This window comes from Branchiostoma floridae, chromosome 2 (assembly GCF_000003815.2).
Source record: "Branchiostoma floridae strain S238N-H82 chromosome 2, Bfl_VNyyK, whole genome shotgun sequence".
Taxonomy (NCBI): domain Eukaryota; kingdom Metazoa; phylum Chordata; class Leptocardii; order Amphioxiformes; family Branchiostomatidae; genus Branchiostoma; species Branchiostoma floridae.
Window position 1 is genome coordinate 13,378,321 of NC_049980.1, and position 15,665 is coordinate 13,393,985.

At 39.0% G+C, this 15,665-nt stretch overlaps 2 protein-coding genes across 4 annotated transcripts in view; one reads left to right on the forward strand and one right to left on the reverse strand.

Annotated features, from left to right (window-relative positions):
• Window positions 1–4,943: 4,943 nt before the first annotated feature.
• On the forward strand, window positions 4,944–10,050 carry LOC118404818 (syntenin-1-like; the record flags this gene model as incomplete). The annotated part of the gene is given in 8 exon segments (XM_035804179.1): window positions 4,944–4,994; window positions 5,422–5,584; window positions 5,974–6,071; window positions 6,595–6,768; window positions 7,413–7,588; window positions 7,987–8,158; window positions 8,477–8,568; window positions 9,000–10,050. Coding segments are annotated over 8 exon segments (981 nt in total). The 3' UTR covers window positions 9,055–10,050.
• A 798-nt stretch (window positions 10,051–10,848) lies between these two features.
• Window positions 10,849–15,665, reverse strand: part of LOC118404827 (ankyrin repeat domain-containing protein 29-like) — a 35,994-nt gene continuing 31,177 nt past the window's right edge. For all 3 annotated transcript variants that reach the window (XM_035804200.1, XM_035804191.1, XM_035804209.1), the window contains exons 8-10: window positions 12,923–13,018; window positions 12,401–12,499; window positions 10,849–12,147 (exon numbers count right to left, since the gene is read on the reverse strand). In XM_035804200.1, the coding sequence (XP_035660093.1) occupies window positions 12,049–12,147; window positions 12,401–12,499; window positions 12,923–13,018 (294 nt within the window). In that variant the 3' untranslated portion in view covers window positions 10,849–12,048. The remainder of the gene's footprint in view (window positions 12,148–12,400; window positions 12,500–12,922; window positions 13,019–15,665) is intronic.

The following is a 15,665-nucleotide window of genomic DNA, read 5'->3' on the forward strand; positions in this document are numbered from 1 at the left end:
CGGAGCGCCTCCGCTACGTATTACTAGTCTCAATTTGAACAGACATCAAGGCCTGATTACGGCAGAGTGCGATAAAGTTGACATATGCGGTCAAAAGAAAGTCAGGGCGGGATTTCCACTCTATTGTCGTAATGAAAAAAATCATAGACAATAAACTAAACATACAACTTCAACCAAACTCTTTCTGTTCACATTGGAGTGCCTCCGCTACATATTACTAGTCTCAAATTTAACAGACATCAAGACTTGTTGACGTCAGAGTGCCATAAAGTTGCACGGGTTTCCACTCTATTGTCCTAATTAAAAGATTGATACACAATAGACTAAACATACAACTTCAACCAAACTATTTTGTATTAATCTTTTAATTAGGACAATAGAGTGGAAAACCCGCCCTGACTTCCTTCTGACCGCACATGTTAACTTTATGGCACTCTGGCGTCATCACGCCATGATGTCTGTTAAATTTGAGACTAGTAATATGTAGCGGAGACACTCCGGTGTAAACAGACGGAGTTTGGTTGAAGTTGTATGTTTAGTTTATTGTCTTTGAATTTTTTAATTAGGTCAATAGTGTGGAAAATCCGCCCCGACTTCCTTCTGACCGCAAAGGGCAACTTTATGGCACTCTGACGTCAACATGTCTTGATGTCTGTTAAATTTGAGACTAGTAATATGTAGCGGAGACACTCCGGTGTAAACAGACGGAGTTTGGTTGAAGTTGTATGTTTAGTTTATTGTCTTTGAATTTTTTAATTAGGTCAATAGTGTGGAAAATCCGCCCCGACTTCCTTCTGACCGCAAAGGGCAACTTTATGGCACTCTGACGTCAACATGTCTTGATGTCTGTTAAATTTGAGACTAGTAATATGTAGCGGAGACACTCCGGTGTAAACAGACGGAGTCACTTGGAGTACGTAGCGTAAACACTCCTGTGTAATTAAAAAGAGTTTGGTCGAAGTTGTATGTTTAGTTTATTGTCTATGAATTTTTGGATTAGGTCAAAACAATGGAAAACCCGCCATGACTTCCTTCTGAGGGCATATGTCAACTTTATGGTACCCTGAGGTCATTACGCATTGATGTCTGTTAAATTTGTCACTTGGAGTATATAGCGTAGACACACTTGTGTAATTGAAAAGAGTTTGGTCGAAGTTGTATGTTTAGTTTATTGTCTATGACTTTTTGGATTAGGTCAAAACAGTGAAAACCCGCACTGACTTCCTTCTGAGCGCATATGTCAACTTTATGGTACCCTGACGTCATTACGCATTGATGTCTGTTAAATTTGTCACTTTGAGTTCGTAGCATAGATACACCGGTATTAATGTAAAGAGTTTGGTCGAAGTTGTATGTTTACTTTTTTTGTCGATGAAGCTTTTAATTTGATTGAAATGGTTGAAAACCAGCCTTCGCTGCCATAAGACCGTATATGTCAAGTTTATGGTAGTACCCTGACGTTATCACGCCTTGCTGTCTGTTAAATTTGTCACTTGAAGTACGATGCGTAGACATATCAGTACAATTGAAACGAGTTTGGACAAACTTGTATGTTTAGTTTATTGTCAATGAAGCTGTTAGTTCGGTAAAAATGTAGGATTTTCCAAGACAGCAAGTAAGGACACACACTCCGGTAGGTGTCGCTGTTAGAGATTTATATCACTTATTTATCACCTATTTATATCACATATAATTTTGTTGTTTCTTGCTAACCCAGGAGTCCCGACTTTGCCATAACAGTAAGTACTGTATGTGGTAATCCACGAAATGACGCCTTTCAGAGGGCGCCAGCTAGCCACAAGTGTGTTACAGTTTGATAGGACACAGATGTGATTGCAACAATACTGTACTTTCCGTCCTACACGCACAATGGTACAGTCTGGCCCCCTCTCCCCGTCCCCCTCTCCCCGGCCTGTCGTCCCCATATGGCTGGCACCGGGAGCGCTCCTTACCCAGATGTTTCATTGAGATCATCCAGGAGAATCATGTACATCTTTTCGGTAGGTAAAGCAAGTAAATGTTATTGATAACATCCTCTGTAGTCTGTAGACAACAAATCTACAAAGAAAACAAGATAAACAAAATAAAATGAATAAGATGAACATTTCTTTGACAAAGAAAACTAAAGTTAATATTGCCAGAGCACAACTTTGTTCGTGTCTGTATTAAACATGCTGCGCATGCAAGCTGTTTGATGCAGTGACTGCCAAGAAAAAACGGTTTTGAAAATGTCCTTGAAGTTGTGTATACGTATATAAATGGAATAAAATATAGAAACTTACTGTATCAAAGAAAAGAAAAAATACAGTAAAAGATAACGAGGTAGTCCTTGATACTTACATAGCGCGTTATGTGGCCTAAACGCGGTCTGCCCAAATACCGGTAATTAAACAAAGGAAAGCACAGGAGAACACATGAAGGAGGGTAAAATCTACCGAAATGCAGCGTGTTTTGATGAATAGATATTGCAGGTGGTGACTATCAGTGACAAAGTAAAGTTTACGACATATTTTCCCGGATCCCATATTCAGTATATATTAAGTTAAGGTGGGTAACACAGCTGGTGTCATCAATAAATTTTACATGTTGTGTCCTTAACTCAAATGACAACACTAGCGGTACAACGCTATGACGGAAATCAGCGTTGTATTGTCGCCTTGCTGATACAGAAGCGCCGCCATGTGGACAAAGGTATTATTACCATTATTCCAGACGGAAATATTTTGCTTTCTTATCTGGGATTGGTCAAATCCATCACGTGTTAACAATTCCCATTGGTAGAAATGGTAGGGAACTAACCAATGGTAGCTTATCAATTCAACATTTACGGTACATTTTACCCTGTCTATCAAATTTACCTGTCTGCCATTTATTAGCTTTGTCCAATCATATTAATGACAGTGTCCACGTTGACCAATAAACTATAAGTTTTCTCTTCATATTTAAACGAAAGGTCTGCATTTTGTTTTCTGATCACTAGGGGTCGCTGTGAGACCGTAAGCAAGTCAGCCTAAACGTGTCATGAAAAGGGCTTCTGTGAGAGCGTAATGCTGTATATTAGGTCTATTATGTATAGTATACAAGCAACTACGCCCTTACAGGGTCGCCACGAATAGTAACATGGCTAGTAACAAGGACAGCCGCATTGACTGTTGCAGGGCTTTTAATTTCTTGCTTAGTACGGTTGCCACGCAACTACATACACGCAACTTCATCGTTTACACAGGGAGCTTCCTTGGTCTACATAAAGCAAATATAGCTGTCCGTGGTGCTGAACACCATCCACACATACGTGGTAAACAAACTGATCCTCGGCGCTGAACACCATACACCCCAAAAAGAGCATACCTGCCCTTGGTACTAAACACCCATAGAAGTAAACGCACCTGTCCCTGCACAGGGTATACACACAGGGTCTTTCTCCATCCATATACAATATACAAAAATCCCTGGGGGTTAAAGTATTGAGAAAAGTGATTCTTCGTGTGCCTTTACACTTTTCAGTTTTTGTTGGATGTTTCCGATGATTGCAGTGTCTTTATGGGTAACGTTATAACAACATACCGTGTCAGGTCAGCCTGGCCAGACTTGGACTGGTTGTTAACAGTTTCAACTTTTTGTTTTACAAATCTAGCTTTGCATAAAGTTCAGTTCAGTTCATCCCCGTCAGGCGACACTTTAAAATAAATGACATACAGCGGCTCACTGTATCTTCGTAAATAAACGGAATATGTAAGTTTAAGTTGACAATGGCAGTCCTAGTCAAAAGTTGTGACCATTGATATTCTTGTTTTAATTTTGGTGTAAACTAGCCCAAATCCGATTATTATTTTTCTATGATCATAGAGCGGTTCTGGGTTTACAATGTGACTCAAACATTCTGATACATTTCCTGTTTGGTGCCTTCGTTTAATGCCAATATCCTGTGAACTTCGGACTGTAGGTGCTGCTCATGCTCTCGTGCATCATTGTGCCACCTGCGTTTGAGTCATTCATGGCGACTTGAGATTACGTCATCTCTTATTTTTAGATTTTGTTTGACGATACCAAATATTACAACAGGGAGGTCTGTGTTACATGTAATTTAGTATTTTGACCATATTTTGTTACACGATAAGTAAACATGTTTAAAAGTCTATAAATACATACATAAAAGTTATGTGAATGCTATATATGTGATTATATGTTTGAATGACTTGGTATAAAACGTTCAGCTATAATCGACCCCCTGCAATTAATGAAGGATGGTGCCACACCCTCTCGTCACATGACGTACCTTGTGACCGATGACGTCACGAGTCGCCTGTGGAGCTCAAATATCAGCTGAACCCGAGAAGGAAGGAAGCCAAATTTTATTTTCTTGACGTTTTGGGTTGTAAGTATACTTTCTTTTTTCCTTTTAAGCTTTTCTGTTGGTTGTAGGTTTCTTATTGAACAAGAAACAAGTGGTGTTATGATGGACGAGGCTTCAATTTAATAAAAAAAAGTGCATGACGCAGCAGAACATATTTTCTTCCTTCAAAAAGATCAGAAAATTCTTGAGACTGAAATCCCAATAGGCAAATAACCCATGGTAGTTAGACCTTTAGTAGGGAAGAGTCAATGAATACATAGGAAGCTTGAACTTAAACTCTTGGAATCATGTTTATCATTGTCGTCAGAAAGCTGTATTCTAAAGTGAATATTAAAGTGCTAGTTCGAAGGGAGGATGGGCAAAGTTGTACTGAGGGGGAGTTTAATACGAGACGACTAACGTTACACCTGTCAGGCCAAGGAGCTTTTATTAAAAGCTCCTTGGTCAGACCAAACTGCAAGAAAGAACATGTGATTTTGTTTTTCTGAGTAACAAGCAAAAGGTCTGTGTGTGTGTGTGTGGACGACTTTTAACCTTCACCAAAATTTTTGGTTTTATTCAGGAAGTAGAAGAAACACAGAAGTTCAAGATGTCCCTGTACCCATCACTAGAGGATATGAAGGTGGATCAGATGGCCAAGGTAACTTATTATCGAACTTGTCAAATAGATATTTAGTACGGATTTGCATGTACGGCAACTAAAAGGAGTTAAGTATAACATGGAGAATATTGTCACAGTTGCAATATGGTGTACAGTTCTGGTAATATGAGAACAGAAAATGGCAATGCTGAAGATAATGATGTTCCTACCTACCGGTATTACATTTATTCCAATGCCAATTGATCATATTATTTCTGTTATGTTCTGCTGTTATAATATTGTGGTATGCTTGGGTTCGCTCCCCAGGATTCTTTAAAAACAGTCAACAGGTGACAGGGCATTTCCTCGATAAATGAATAAATGAAACGAAATTCCATAACTATTGGTATGTTTTCATATTCTCCTAATCTACTGTACTGAGAGGTGATGCCAGGTATATGTTTATCATGTGTGCTTGTCTGTCTAGGCACAGGTGTACCAGGAAGGTCAACAGGCCGCTGCCATCCAGGCCCCCCCACAGTACCCTACCCAGCCTCAGGCCTACCCTACACAGGCACCAGCCTACCCTACACAGGCACCAGCCTACCCTACACAGCCACAGGCAGCGGGGGCCATGCCAGTCGCTCAATGTAAGTACTATAAGGTTCCAACTACGCATGTGCAGCAAGATGCATTGTGGATGATCGTGAAGGCTCCTAATATATTATTAACAGTTATTGTCATGTTCAGATATGATATGTTTATGTTGGCGTATTACTCTCAGTGAATCTCGCTCCATGTGTACAGTTGGACCCTTGAATAGACTTATTGTCTCCATGTCATTGTTAGTCTGTCTTGTGCATACAGTTTCTTTGTTGTAAAGTTCATAGAAATATGTGCCTGCAATGCTAGTATGGTTATACTGGTCATGAAGGTTCAATCTCCTTGGAAAAAAAAAATTGTACTTGCTTATGTAGAAAATATCTATACTGTTCAAAAAGGTCTTTCTAACATGTGTACAATGTATTTGTCTATGCAGTCAGCCTGTACCCCTCCCTGGATGACTACATGGGGCTGAGTCTGACCCCAGAAGAGGTGAGAGCCAACATGCCACAGGTCCTGGAGCCTCCACCTTCGGTAAGTTTTCCTACAATTTCTTGTATCATTTCTTTCTTTTTGTCTTATCTTGAACTTTGTTTGTCTTCACTGTTAATTGGCTAGGGAGGTGCAGGCCCTTTGAGTTTCATGTATTTGATGACAAGTCCTCCTGCTGTGCCCGGAGGTGTACATGTGTGTCTTGTCAGTGTGTATGTCTCACTATAGTATGAAAGTGCCACCATCCAGTATTTTTATCATACACTAGCTATGTTACTGTCATAAACCAAAGGCCACTTGTACCTATCCTTCATCATGTTATTGGGACAATACTAGTAGTATACATGTATGAATTTAGTTGACAATGTGATTGAACCCGAGATGTGGTGTTGGCTGAGAATACAATGAAAAGCTCAAAATGAATATTGCAAATCTTTAAAATTAGCAGGGGTTCTTGCAGTGACCTACTGGACCAATTTAAATCTATGCTACTTCTAAGATATGTCTCCCTTGTATGAGTACTACTAGTTGTGAAACTTGTTGTGTTTTCCTTCTTGCCATGCAGCAGGCTGTTGTTGCTCGCCCCGCGGGTACCGTGGTGACAGCGCCCATCACTGGGAACAGCGTGCAGGGAGTCGTGGGACTCCAGCGTGCCGAGATCAAGCAGGGGGTGAGACAGCTGATGTGCTGTAAGGACGGCAACGGCAAGATCGGACTCAGAGTCAGGCATGTCAACAAGGTGGGTAAAGTACACAGGAATGCTTGAGTGAAAATTTTAGACATGAAAAATAATGTGTCAATAATCATTGCAACAGTTTCTCAATCATTGCTTGAAGCACTGGATATTGTGCACAATAATTATGCATTTTATGCACCCCAAATTTGGAGCTGTTTACCTGATTCTTGACTTTAGATACAATAAGCCAAAGTAAGATATTTGTGTTGGGTTATGTACATGTACATACTCAAGTATACAGCATCAGAAAATGAGAACTATTTTTGCATGGGGCATCTATACTTCTAGGTCAGATGCACCAGTGTAATCAATACCAAATTTAATTGCACTTGTACACGTGTGCACAGCTCTGCTTGTGTACAAGTTTCAGAACTTATGCATATTATGAGTACAGTGGAGCTTCCGTGTTTTACAGCAAATCACGAAGGCCGCCATGCAGGGTTTTGCGTGATCACACGCAGGGTTTTGATATGATATGATTGTATAATATAATTGTATAACAGTTTGATATGATATAATTGTATAACAGTTTTATCCAGTTTCTCATTAGAAGGCCTATCATGTTCACAACATTAAACAGTCCATGCAATAAATGGTTTCAACTTATTTCCAAAATATAACTCTTAAAACTATATTGTATTTTCCAGGGTGTGTTTGTGGCTTTCGTGCACAAGGACTCCCCAGCAGCGCTGGCAGGCCTCCGCTTTGGTGATCAGATCCTGCAGATTAACGAGGAGGTGGTCGCTGGCTGGGACATGGAGAAGACAATGAAGTACCTGAAGAAGTGCCCACCTGACAGGATCATCTTCGCTGTCAGGGACAGGTGAGCTCTCCACATAGTACAGATGTAGTTAGGGTTGTCGACATAGAATCTCATGTGGGCCCTTGAGAAAGGCACTCTACATTTGTTTCCTTACTCAACTAAAAATGCTTAGTACAACTCTTTTGTTAGATTAGGGATGTCCTATCAGATGCAAGTAAAGCCAGGGGTCTTGTGTGTGCGGAGAGCCTCACCTACAGCATGTAAAAGAACCCACAATGCTTACCAGAAAGAGTAGTGAGTGTATCAAATAAGTCTGTTTAGATATCGTTTAAGAATCCTGTCTACAGTGACCACCTAGCTACAGAGACCGGTTGTTGTCTTGGGCAGTTTTGAATAGTCAGAGCAAGAAGTAAGGGTAGAACTCTAATAAAGCTTGTTGTCGTCTGTGTTGTTCTCAGGCCGTTTGAGAGGACAATCACCATGCAGAAGGACAGCTCCAACCACATTGGCTTCGTGTTCAAGAACGGCAAGATCACAGCCATTGCTAAGGACACGTCTGCCGCTCGGAACGGTGTTCTGATCGAGCACCAGCTGATCGAGGTCAACGGACAGAACGTTGTTGGACTGAAGGTACAGTTAGTTTGTTGTCTTTATCTTTAATGTAAATTTGTATAGTAAAAATTGATGGTTGTATCTTGTGATAGAATATTCTCACATGTATAGAATTAATTGCCAATGTGCCCTTTTACCAAAGACTGTTTGGTGGTGCTTTTGTCACTTGTACATGCACTAGACTTACCATATGTACTTCATTGGGGTTGAAACATGATGCTTCAGATAACTGTAGTTTAGATGATTGAAAATGATTGTTTTTCATTGTTAAGTAGGGTATGAAGATGATCCTTATTGTCGCTAACAGTTGATGTTTGTCTTGTCTTGTCTTGACAGGACAAGGAGATTGCTGAGATCATAGCAGCAGGGGGACCGACTGTGACCATCACCATCATGCCCACCTATGTGTACAACCACATTGTCAAGAAGTAAGTCTTCCTATGCACATGTTGTCATACTTTTATGAAATCATATACATGACTGTATTGTAAATCCATTGTCTTGCTGGGGCTTACAATGTAAGTTGTTTAGGGGAACAGTTTTTTCAGTGTCATGCTGTCAAAATAATTCTGTAGTACATTTAAACTCAAGTGGATGAAATTTGAAGAAAAAAATCAAATACCTTATGAAAACGTAGTTCGTGAAATGCTTCCAGAAAGGCATAAATTTGATTGGACAAGTAAGCAGGTTATGGCATTGTCTGAACACATTGTGAAATATGTTATTTTCATTGCAACATTTAGCATCAGTGTGAATACATGTACTTCTATTAAACTAACCTGGATGTAATTGTTCCCTTGAATTCCATGTGTTCTGGAATGATCGTATGTAATCTAACAAAACATTCTCCCATCCCCAGCATGGCAGACAGCCTGGTGAAGAAGATGATGGACCACTCCATTCCAGACCTGTAAACTGCTCCTCACAGGACTCCAACATCAGGGGAAGATCCACGCAGGGTTCCCAACAACTACTGCTTGTTTAAATTTGTACATTTCTCAAGTAAAGGAAGAACACTATTATCTAGTAAGCATCAATGGAAGCTGATATAAGGGCTGTACTCCTGTATAGTTAAAAACTGTGGCTTATATATAGACTAGTGGCATGTATGTGATTTCACCATGTGCAGGCCTGGTATATTCCTATATTCATTTTCAACTGGATAAAGTAAGAGGTACATGCTGCGAAATGAAGAAAAATGAACACCTCAATATGATGAATCTTTTGTGTGTTAAGTCTGTCTCAAAACTATCTTAGAGCTGTACTTGCTAACAGTATTCTTACTATTGTAGGTTTTCATCCACAATATTTTGACACAGGTTACAAAAATACAGTAGGATACAAGGCAAAACTGTCATTCAGAATGGTAAGATAGAAGTTACTTTAATTGTTACAGTAGATTTTGTTGTGTTTTGCTCAGAAAGGGTGAATGTTTTAAATTCTATGTGTGCATGTTTCATGCAATGGCAAGGCCTCCAAATGACATGTCTAGGGTTTGATAGATCGTGGAGTGGTCAGAATTTTCCTAGTAACTTTCTGAAAAGATGAAAGAAGCTGGGTATGGACATAATTCATTCCATGATTGTAGTTAATATGTCCTATATAGAGTAACATTGGAACAAAGGTCTTGATATGATGCAAGAAGCAACAAGTTTGGAGGCTGATAACCTATAAACTGTCTACTAGGAAAGAGTTTTAAAAAGGTATGCCTTATTGTTGGCTTACAGCTGTCCTTAAATATGTTTCTAATCAACTAACTTAAGGGATTTTAGTGAATTATTGTTAATTGTGTGTGAGAATTTTGATATGATTTTATACAGGATTTTGTTGACCTCTAAGTAGGTTGACTTGATGAAAAAAACACATTATTGACCAAAGTTTGTACAGAATTAAAGCTTTAAGGAAAAGTCTCTTTTGTGTCATGTGCCTTTACATCTACAAAGTTCTTTTCTACTGTATACATGAAACTTACTACAATTTTTCTCAGTATGTGTACTAAAGAGTGAGGTTAACTGCTATCTTGGCAAGGATAGTGCATAAAGGTTTACCAATCAACATTTTGTCCTTCATGTATCTGTAAAGAATCTTAAATTTTGACTTTCATTATAAGTCAATGTCAAATAAAGTCAAAAGTGCTCTAAACAGCAATCATCATATCTTGTTTTCACTGCAATTATCTTGTACCAATACTGAAAGTTTTTGTCTTCTTCCCATTTGTGAGTAGATTCTTGCTAGTTTTCTTATTATATATAATAAGTATTTCATTACATAACGTGCTACTGTAACTTTGTCTTAGAAAGTACAATGGCAACATTTTAAAGAAAATGCAGGATGTTTGCCTCTTAGTAATTTGTCTTTTACGTTACTAATAAAGGTTCTGCAATTGCAAACCTGTAATTACCAACACTGGTTTTGCTATCAGATAACTCTCATTGTTCATACTCGCTGGAACAGCTGATATGTGATGTCACCAGCAGTTCTAAGCTCTGATTGGTTCATGACAAGAAGAACACTCCAGCAAACACTATATGATTAACCTTCGGGAAACAATTAGGAATTTTGAAATCAAGTGATACTGGGTACTAGTTTTTCTTAATATTCTTGTTTTCTTTTTCCATTAGTCCTTTTTAATGTGTTTACATGTACTGTTGGCACAAAGTTCGTTTCATGAGTTCTTTTTATAAAATGAGTTCACAAATTCTACAATATGTTTCACACATGCTCTTGTTTGAAATAAAACACAACTCCAGGTTGAATATCAAATAGAAAATTGATTATGCTATCATATATGATTATGTATCTCAAAATTAAGCAATGTTTCAAAAGTAGAATTAAAGGAAACTCTTACATTTTAGGCAGTATCTGAGATTGTCAAAGCACTCTTCACAAGTAATAAGCTAGAGACAAAGTCTCCTAACTACTAGTCACAACTTCACAAGAAGACCACTGACATAAAATCTGGTCTATTTGGACATACAGACATCATTCTCAATGCTTGTGCCAATACCTGAAGGTTTGTAAATAATGACACATTAGTTGGATTGTCTTCATAGCTATACATAGTGGATGATATAAATTTTGCCTTAAATGGATGCAATATTACACACAAGTACATTGTACATAAGTAGCATTGAGTATGGTGAGTCCACTGACTGGCCCTCATACATACATCCTATGATATGTGGGTGTTTGGACCTATTGGCAACAAACAGCCAAATTTTGCCCCATGTTTTTCACTATTTGGAACCAAATCAATTCAAACTACGTTCCTCTCTGAAAGGAGTAGAAATAATTTCCAAGAATGTGTAGTGAGGTACAAAACATTATATGTGCCTGCATATACATCCAACAGACATTGTGCAGTATCTTAACTTCTACTATACTAAGTATGAACTTGAAGAGGCATAAACTAATAGATAGTCTGAATCTTTAGGTAAACTGGAAATAATATATGTACATGACAGATCTAGAAACACTTAATCACACAGAACACTTCATACTGCAAAACACCTGTCTTCTCCACTACATTCTCACATTCACTGTTTCTTTCTATTTTGTTTCACACACGGGTCAGTTTGCTTTCCACTGTGCTATGTATACAGAATATTTAGAGCATGAGAAAAAGATGCAAGTTGAACAAAAAGATATATTCAACATTTATGAGCAACTGTTATTCACCTCCTGACCACAACTTTGTTCTGGTGCTATACACAACTCCCTTCAGAATCATCCACGGATTCCATGGGTCCTACTAGCATGTCCTGAGTTGGGCTACATGTTGAGGTAGTGTATTCTACCACCTCTGCCCCCTATGCTAGTGAAAGGCCGAGACTCATGCCAAACAGACAGCAGTACTTTGTGATGATGTAATAGTTACTACATTGTACAATGTTCAACAGTACACTGGCTCATACTGTTGTCTGGTAAGATGGTCTCGCTTTCATCAAAAACTCCGCTATGACATCATACCCGGCATCTCTTGCCAGCTCTGCTGGGGTCTGTCCCTCCTGAAGATATCAAGGACAAAATAAATCTATTGTCATAACCAAAGCAATTTAAATCATTTAGATACAGTAAACATTCATACAAACTTTATGAAATGCATACAAATTTCACAAAAAATTATGCCCAAAAAATGCAAACACAAGGAAATATATCTGTCTCCTTTTACTCTTAGAATGTTTCAGAACCTTACAAAGTATATTGAATGGGTACAAAAGACAAACGTTGAAGATAAAACACAAATACTATCATCATTGCCTTATTTTTCAGGTTGACATTTGCTCCTGCAGCTACCAAGTCCTTGACGACTTTCAGGTGCCCAAATAAAGCTGCAGCATGTAAGGCACTTTCCCCATTCTGGTGAAAAAATATTGAGCATTGTTTAATCCATCTTTGCAAACCATGGCACATGTTTTATACAAATTAAAACAATTAGTAAGACTAGATACCATTTTAAGTCTAATTTGATAGCTGTAACTCAATGGTCAGGCAGAAACTACAAGTGAGCCTTACACATCGTATACAATGTAACGTGTGATGTCTTAGGGAAGAGATTATGATTTGGTAAAATCGCAGATACTACCAATTCTACCAGTTAAGAGATCCCAATTGGAGCCACTGTCCAGAGAGGCTATCAGGATCCAATCAGGATGCTAAGAATTTATAAAAATGGTGTTGCATAAATCCTACAATTGAAGTCAATCCATAATTGATCTAAATGACATGCATTAATGTCAAATGTTGTTAATTAGATATATTACATTAGGAGATACTACTCACATTTAAAAGTTCAAAAGTGGCCCCATGGTTGACCAGACTCCTAGCAACCTCCACATGTCCTTTATGTGCTGCTTTAAACAGAGGAGTAGCTCCATCCTGTACATACAAAATACAAGCGTGAATCAACACTCCTTTGCATCAAGTACTTTGACCAGTTAGAGTAACAGCAACTGTATCCTATGAGCAATATACTATTTGTACATGTACAATCAGAAGTACTTGACTCATGGTGTCATTTTACTACGATCACAGAGTACCTGGTCTGTGATATTTAATACCAGTACACTGCATGTCTTACATATGGTATCCCACCAGCTTCCCTATGGAATGATCATTATGATAATGATAAGATTAATGTAATTTGCATGTGCTATCTCATCCCCAGCCCTCCCTTGTCGTGTACACTAAAACACACCCAGTAACTTTCTAGCGAGGACAGGTCAACGACAATTACTACGGTGTGAATAGCCCGAATGAGTGGCGGACCATTCTCACCCTGTCTATCATGTAAATGTCATAAACTCACACCAAGCAGGCACTGTGCAGGAGTTCACACAAACAGTTCAACTATATAACCTCCCTGTTCTATTTAGGCCACACCAATTTAATTCGTTGGTTCTCGGAATCGCTGCTTCAAAAAATCGCAAAACCAAAAAAAAAAAAAAATTTTTTCTACCCAGGCTATCTGAAGGCTGCAGTTTTTCAATAAGTTGATAGGTGTCTCTCTTTGAAGTTGTGACCTAAGTGATCATGTGACGGAGATTAGCCAATCAGAAGCATCAGTCTTAAAATCAAAATGGCGCCACCAGAAAAATAGAAGGGGAAGGAGTACTGGAGTCGGATAATTTTGAGTACAAATTGAGTAGAATTGGAGCTTGAAGAAGTGTAGTAGAAGGTAGTGCAGTAGCGGATCCAGGAAAGCCACATTTTTGCCGGGGCGCCGAAGGCGCCCGGCTTTGTGCCCGGTTTAATGGTTCGTCCTTGGATGGGTCTGCTATGGTCGCAAAATGTACCGTGCGTTTTTACGACAATTCTCAGCCCTTCTCAGCCCTTCAAATAAACGCAATGTACCGTGCGTTTTTACGACAATTCTCAGCCCTTCTTAGCCCTTCAAATAAACGTTGTAAGAATACTGTTTATCCATGACCTCTACTCGTACAGAAAACATTGCAGCGCTCATTAGCAAAGTCTAGGAAAGGAAAATGTTTCTTGATTTGCAGTAAAACACTGGTCATGTAACATTTGAGGAGTTGTCGTTAAATCGCACGGTTCATTTTGCGATAGCGTTGACGGGTCCGGGTATTTAGCGGAATAACCCGGAATAACCCGGAATAACCCGGAATAACCTTAATAAAGGATGAAAGCTACCGAAATACAGTGTGCTTTGATAAGTTAAGATCGCAGAATGCAATATTTTGGCATAAAATAATGTATATATGGCCATGGGAACAAGAAATATTACGGTTATTCCGGGTTATTCCGGGTCATTTCGGGTTATTCCGGTAAATACCCTCACGGGCGTTGACGGTGCGGAGGAGGTGAGATTTTTATCGTGCAGAAATTGGTACAGTTTGTAAAGTTATCTTTCTGGAATTCGGATGTATTAAAATATAACATTACATTCTAAGGCGTAGTGTCATGTGAGTAAAATGAGCACGACATTTGACGAAAGATTTTGTGGAGGGTATACAGTCAAGTTTATTGTGCAACGATTGGAACAGTTTACGTGCGGGTGGGAGGGGGGCGTGCGTCTATATATGCAGCTGCAGGAGGTCCTGCAGGACATTTTCGATCGTAAGAGTAACGTACAATTTGAAAAGATAGTGATCATGAATTCGGACACATTGAAACATATTTCCAAGGAACGGTATATAGTTTTTTTAGTAAAACCAGTGTGTGGGGATTGACGAGAATTTAGATAGTTTAATGGTGCACTGTGCTTGAGCCGATGCGAGGCATTATGCAGGGCATTTTTGATTGTAAAAATATCGTACAAGTTGAAAAGATGGATCGGATTCTAATACATTAAAACATACATTTCCAAAGAATAGTAGAAAACAACGGATTGTAGCTAACTGTTAAACAATCAGCAAAGCAGTTGGCAAGATGTCACACCTGAACTTTTGTAGATTTTTGCTTTTTGTTGGTACTAGTAAGATGTTATGTGATCAAGACAATATTTTCTTTCTGTTTCAGTGACGCCTTAGACTGTTCTCTGCTATATATACAAGTGACACAGTAATATACAGAAACTTACAGCTAGCAAAAGTCTGTACTCAATAAGATTTTACACAGTACACATTTATACTTCTTCTGCTGAAATCTACGCATTACATTTTGCATCCAACCAAAGAGGTTTGAAAGAGAGTCCTTGATCCAACCAAATTAGACCTTGAGACCTATTAACAGATCATTGATCACTGTGCATTTTGCACATACCAGACTCAATCGTGCCACTGAGCACTGCATTTTGCACACACCAGACCAATTGTGCCACTGAGCACTGTGCATTTTGCACACACCAGACCTATCGTGCCATTGAGCACTGTGCATTTTGCACACACCAGACCTATCGTGCCATTGAGCACTGTGCATTTTGCACACACCAGACCAATCGTGCCATTGAGCACTGTGCATTTTGCACACACCAGACCAATCGTGCCATTGAAGAAAACCTGAAATTAGGTTAATGGGTTTGGACGACCTGCCGTCTGCTGTTTTTCGGAGGAGCGCACTTTTTTTT